At 64.4% G+C, this 4,829-nt stretch overlaps 1 protein-coding gene across 4 annotated transcripts; it reads left to right on the top strand.

Annotated features, from left to right (window-relative positions):
* On the top strand, positions 1 to 3,750 carry LOC136022946 (cytosolic purine 5'-nucleotidase-like). Of its 4 annotated transcripts, none has more exons than XM_065696884.1 (18): positions 1 to 73; positions 411 to 484; positions 570 to 687; positions 763 to 858; positions 938 to 1,029; positions 1,120 to 1,177; positions 1,294 to 1,387; positions 1,508 to 1,561; positions 1,646 to 1,729; positions 1,828 to 1,869; positions 1,947 to 2,054; positions 2,146 to 2,212; positions 2,284 to 2,454; positions 2,609 to 2,660; positions 2,735 to 2,795; positions 2,877 to 3,053; positions 3,181 to 3,282; positions 3,394 to 3,750. In XM_065696884.1, exons 1-18 carry the CDS (start codon positions 3 to 5, stop codon positions 3,430 to 3,432), a joined length of 1,560 nt encoding a protein of 519 aa, XP_065552956.1. In that variant the 5' UTR covers positions 1 to 2; the 3' UTR covers positions 3,433 to 3,750. The 4 variants fall into 4 exon arrangements, with proteins under 4 accessions (XP_065552956.1, XP_065552955.1, XP_065552958.1 ...); XM_065696883.1 differs by having other exon boundaries at positions 3,376 to 3,750; XM_065696886.1 differs by lacking the exon at positions 570 to 687 and having other exon boundaries at positions 3,376 to 3,750.
* The last annotated feature ends 1,079 nt before the right edge of the window (positions 3,751 to 4,829 follow it).

Below are 4,829 nucleotides of genomic sequence, written 5' to 3'. Positions count from 1 at the left end.
CAATGGGCAGCGAGGGGGAGCGCTGCCCGGGGCCGGGCGACCCCTGGGCGCTGCGGAGGGACTGCCTGCACCGGTGGGACCGGGAGCCGCGGGGCACGGGGATGGGGGGGGCACTGGGAGGGGATGCAGGAGATGAGGGAAGGACCTTGGGGGTGAGGATGGGACAGAGGCCCTGGGGCCCCCCGCGTAATGCTGCCGGGCGGGGGAGGCAAACACGGGGGTCACCATCCCCCTTCGTGCCCTCCCTCCGGCTCTATTTCCAGCTCAAAAGCCCATTTTTCTGCTCCAATAACTCACTGTGGGGCCCTTGTCCAGGGATGAGGGGGGGGGGGGGCCTGTCCCCATCCCCTCCTCATGCCACCCCCCAGCCCTCCCCTCCCCCCCCCCCATAACCCTCACATCACCCCCAGGATCTTTGTGAACCGGAGCCTGGCGCTGGAGAAGATCAAATGCTTCGGCTTCGACATGGATTACACCTTGGCCAGTGGGTCCGGGGACCATGGTGGGGGGTGGGTTGGGGTGACCCCCCCATCCCCTGCCCACACCCCCCCAATTGCCCCCATGTGCAGTGTACAAGTCCCCTGACTACGAGGAGCTGGCCTTCGCGCTGCTGCTGCAGCACCTCGTGTCCATCGGGTACCCCCCTGAGATCCTCACCTACAAATACGACCCCACCTTCCCCACACGGTGAGGGGTGTTCGAGGGGGCGAGTGGGGGGGTGTCACGGTCGGGGCCCCCCCCGCTGATGGGGTGTGCGCGCAGGGGGCTGGTGTTCGATGCCCTGTATGGGAACCTGCTGAAGGTGGATTCCCACGGGAACCTGCTGGTCTGCGCCCACGGGTTCCGCTTCCTCAAGGGGTGAGTGAGGTGGGAACCCACAGGGATGGGGGTGCCGGGGGGCCTTGGTGTGGGCTGCAGCTCCTCGCTCCCTCCCCAGGACCGAAATCCTGCACTATTACCCCAACAAGTTCATCCAGAGGGACGACATGAAGCGCTTCCACATCCTCAACACCCTCTTCAACCTCACAGGTGAGCGAGGCGTCCCCACCATGAGCCCCCCCGCCATGGTGGGGTGCTGCCACCAAGCTCCTGTGCTCCCCTCACCCCTCTCCCCCACAGAGGCCCATCTCTATGCCTGCCTCGTGGACTTCTTCACCAACTGCTCCAGATACACCAAGTAAGAGAGAGATGGGGGGGGATCCAGTGTACTGGGGAGGGGTTGGGGGGGCTCTCACTTGGAAGAGCAGCCCCTTCGCGTTCTCCCCCCCACTTCCATTTTCCCAACCATTGCAGCTGCGACACTGGCTACAAGCACGGGAACCTCTTCATGTCCTTCCGCAGCATGTTCCAGGACGTGCGCGAGGCCATGGACCACGTCCACCTCTCGGTGAGGGCAGGCGGCAGGGGACGGGGGGGGGTTTACTGGTGGAGGAGGTGCTGAGGGCCCTGGGGCCCCCCACACCTGGGGCGGTGTTTGCCAGACCCACCCCCCCCATCCCCTCTGCAGGGCTGCCTGAAGGAAAAGACTCTGGAGAACCTGGAGAAATACGTGGTGAAGGACGTGAGTGTCTGTGGACCCCCGCTCCCCGGGACCCCTCCCAACACTGCTGCCCGGGTCCCCCTGTGCTGACTTGCCCCTCGCCAGCCCCGTGTGCCGCTGCTGCTGAGCCGCATGAAGGAGGTGGGGAAGGTTTTCCTGGCCACCAACAGCGACTACAACTACACCGATGTGAGTGTGGGGGGGCTCTCTGTGTGTGCGTGTCCTGCCCCAGGGGGTACAGCACAGGCTGGGGGCTGACAGGGGCATGATGCTGGCTATCCCCGCAGGCAATCATGTCATACCTGTTCGACTTCAGTGATGGGGACAAGGTGAGTCTGTCCTCACCAGGATGTGTAGGGGGTTGTGGGGTGCCACACGCAGCCGCTCGCTGATACCCCCTCACCAGGCTGGGACCGCACAGCGCCACTGGAGATCCTATTTTGATCTGATCGTGGTGGACACCCGCAAACCGCTCTTCTTTGCTGAGGGCACTGTCCTGCGCCAAGTCAACACGGTGGGGCCGCGGGGCAGGTCGGGGCACCACAGGGTGGATGGACCCCAGGATGGGCACCAGTGACGGTTCCTGGGCTGCTGTTGTCTCACAGGACACGGGCAAGCTGCGCATCGGAACGTACACGGGCCCCCTCCAGCACTGCGCTGTCTACTCTGGTGGTGAGCAGGGATCTGTGGGCAGCGTGGGGGGGATGCACCTGTGCCGAGGCCCTGATGCCTGGCTCTCGCAGGCTCCTCGGACATGGTGTGTGACCTGCTGGGCGTGAAGGGCAAGGAAATCCTCTACATGGGCGACCACATCTTCGGGGACATCCTCAAGTCCAAGAAGCGGCAGGGCTGGCGAACCTTCCTGGTGGTGCCAGAGCTGGCGCGCGAGCTGCAGGTCTGGACGGAGAAGAGTGGTGAGCAGAGCTTGGGAGGATGAGGAGGGAGCCTGGAGCCTCCTTCCCCCCCTTGCCTTGATGGCCAGACCAGCCCCAATGGGACAAGCCCGTGTTGGTTGTGCCGGGCAGGGGGAATGCTGCTTGTGCTGAGCTGGCCCCATTGCTCTTGCAGAGCTGTTTGAGGAGCTGAGGAGCCTGGATCTGTTCCTGGCAGAGCTGTACCAGTAAGTGGGCATGGGGCAGGCTGGGGGAAGCAGAAGGGGCGTGTGGGCACCCATTGGGGTCTGTCCCACTGCAGGCACTTGGATAGCGGCAGCAGCGAGCGCCCGGACATCAGCTCCATCAAGCGTCGGATCCAGGTGATGCCCGGGGACACCGGCACACTCCTGTACCCAACGCTGCCATGGTGCTGGGTGCCCTGATCCCCACTGCATCCGCAGAAAGTCACGCATGAGATGGACATGTGCTACGGGAAGATGGGCAGCCTCTTCCGCTGCGGCTCGCGCCAGACGCTCTTCGCCAACCAGCTGATGCGCTACGCAGACCTCTACGCCGCCTCCTTCATCAACTTCCTCTACTACCCCTTCAGCTACCTCTTCCGGGCCCCCCCAGTCCTGGTAAGCCGCTTGCAGCCGCCGCCACCCCTCACGCACCGTGCCTCAGTTTCCCTGAGGGAGGCGTTGGGTGGGCACCAAGCCCTTGGCTGGTGGGGTCCGGCCCCTCTCAGAGCCTCCCCCCACGCAGATGGCTCACGAGTCCACGGTGGAGCACGGCCGTGGGGACGCGGGGGAGCCCGGCACAGCCCTGGCACCATGGCTGGCCTGGCACGGCCACCCCAGTCCGCAGGTGAGGCACGGGAATAAGGCCATAAGATTCCCAGCACCAGCACCCTGGTGCTATGGGGTCCTGTGCCCACTGATCCCCTCACCTTGGCCTCAGGTTGGTGCTGTCCCCCAGGACTCCAGCGGGGAGGAGGAGGATGATGGAGAAGCCTGAGCCCATCCTAGCACCAGCGGCTGCTGAGCTGCCGGACCCTGGGAAGGCATTCGGTGGCCCTGGGCTGCCCGGGGCTCCCGCTCTCACCTGTGGCCCCCCCGGGAGCCCCAGCTCCTCCCATCAGTGGGAGCGCTGCTGGGGGTGTCCCTGGACCCCCCTGCACCATCGGTGGTCCCTGCAGCGCCTCCAGTGTCAGAGGTTGCTCAGGCCTTGAGGGCTCTGGAGGTGACTGCTGCTCCCCAGGGTTCCCTTCCCCTGCCCTGGCCCTCTTCTGCCTCTGCCCTTTCCTATTTATAAGATACTCAAACTCCCGCACAAGAGATGTAGAATTGGCTGTTCTGAAGGAAAACGCAGGCAAGTGCAAGCCCCTGGTTGAGGGTGGCAGCTCTGAGGGCAGTGCTGCCCACCAGCAGTGCCCTGCACCCCCTTGGGAGCCTCAGGCTGGAGCCAGGCCTGTGCTGGGACGCCCCGATGCTGCTCCAAGGCTTTTCCCAGCATCAACGTTTCTCAACAACGATGCTGAGCCAATGCTGGTGGTGGCTGTGTTGAGAGGAGGCAAAAGGGGGGGCTGAGGACAGAATTGCTGCTTGCTGGAGACCAGGAGATGACATCAGGGCTCCCTTTCACCTCCTCAGCACAGGGAAAATAGTGCCAGCCTCAGCAGCTGCCCGTGGCTGAGTGGGGACAGCCCTTGGGGGTGGCTGGGGGCTGCTATGGGGCGCTGCAAATGGGGCTGCATCCCCAGAGCAAGCAGCAGGTCATGGAGGGGACTCTGCGGCACGCTGGGGAGGCCCCCCCTGCAGTCCTGATCCAGCTCTGGGGCAGCAGCACAAGAGGGACCTGGAGCTGCTGGAGCGAGGCCAGAGGAGGCCACGGAGCTGCTGCGAGGGCTGGAGCAGCTCTGCTCTGGAGCCAGGCTGAGAGAGCTGGGCTGGGGCAGCCTGGACAAGAGAAGGCTCCTGAAGGGGAGACCTGAGAGCAGCTCCAGTGCCTAAAGGGGCTGCAGGGAACCTGGAGAGGGGCTTGGGACAAGGGCCTGTAGGGCCAGGCCAAGGGGAATGGCTTGAACCTGCCCGAGGGGAGACTGAGATGAGCTCTTAGGCAGAAGCTCTTCCCTGTGAGGGTGCTGAGGCGCTGGCACAGGGTGCCCAGAGAAGCTGTGGCTGCCCCATCCCTAGCAGTGCTCAAGGCCAGGTTGGACACAGGGCTTGGAGCAAGCTGCTCCAGTGGCAGGGGTTGGAGCTGGATGAGCTTTAAGGTCCCTTCCAATCCAAACCAGTCTCTGAGCCTAGGAGGTGCCACAGCCAGACTGATATCATCCTACTGCAGGAAAAATCACAGCCAAGCAGCTACAGGCAGCAACAACCCCCTGCCCCGCCCCCCCAATCCACACTGAA

This window comes from Lathamus discolor, chromosome 17 (assembly GCF_037157495.1).
Source record: "Lathamus discolor isolate bLatDis1 chromosome 17, bLatDis1.hap1, whole genome shotgun sequence".
NCBI lineage: Eukaryota > Metazoa > Chordata > Aves > Psittaciformes > Psittacidae > Lathamus > Lathamus discolor.
The sequence above is the reverse complement of the archived record's forward strand: the minus strand, read 5'-3'. Positions and strand labels throughout refer to the sequence as shown.

Excerpts from the sequence above, each read along its gene's own strand:
- LOC136022946 (XM_065696883.1), top strand. The coding sequence starts at position 3 with ATGGGCAGCGAGGGGGAGCGCTGCCCGGGGCCGGGCGACCCCTGGGCG. Across the intron at positions 1,730-1,827 it reads GCGACTACAACTACACCGAT|GCAATCATGTCATACCTGTT; the intron begins GTGAGTGTGGGG and ends CTATCCCCGCAG. Across the intron at positions 2,213-2,283 it reads CTGCGCTGTCTACTCTGGTG|GCTCCTCGGACATGGTGTGT; the intron begins GTGAGCAGGGAT and ends TGGCTCTCGCAG.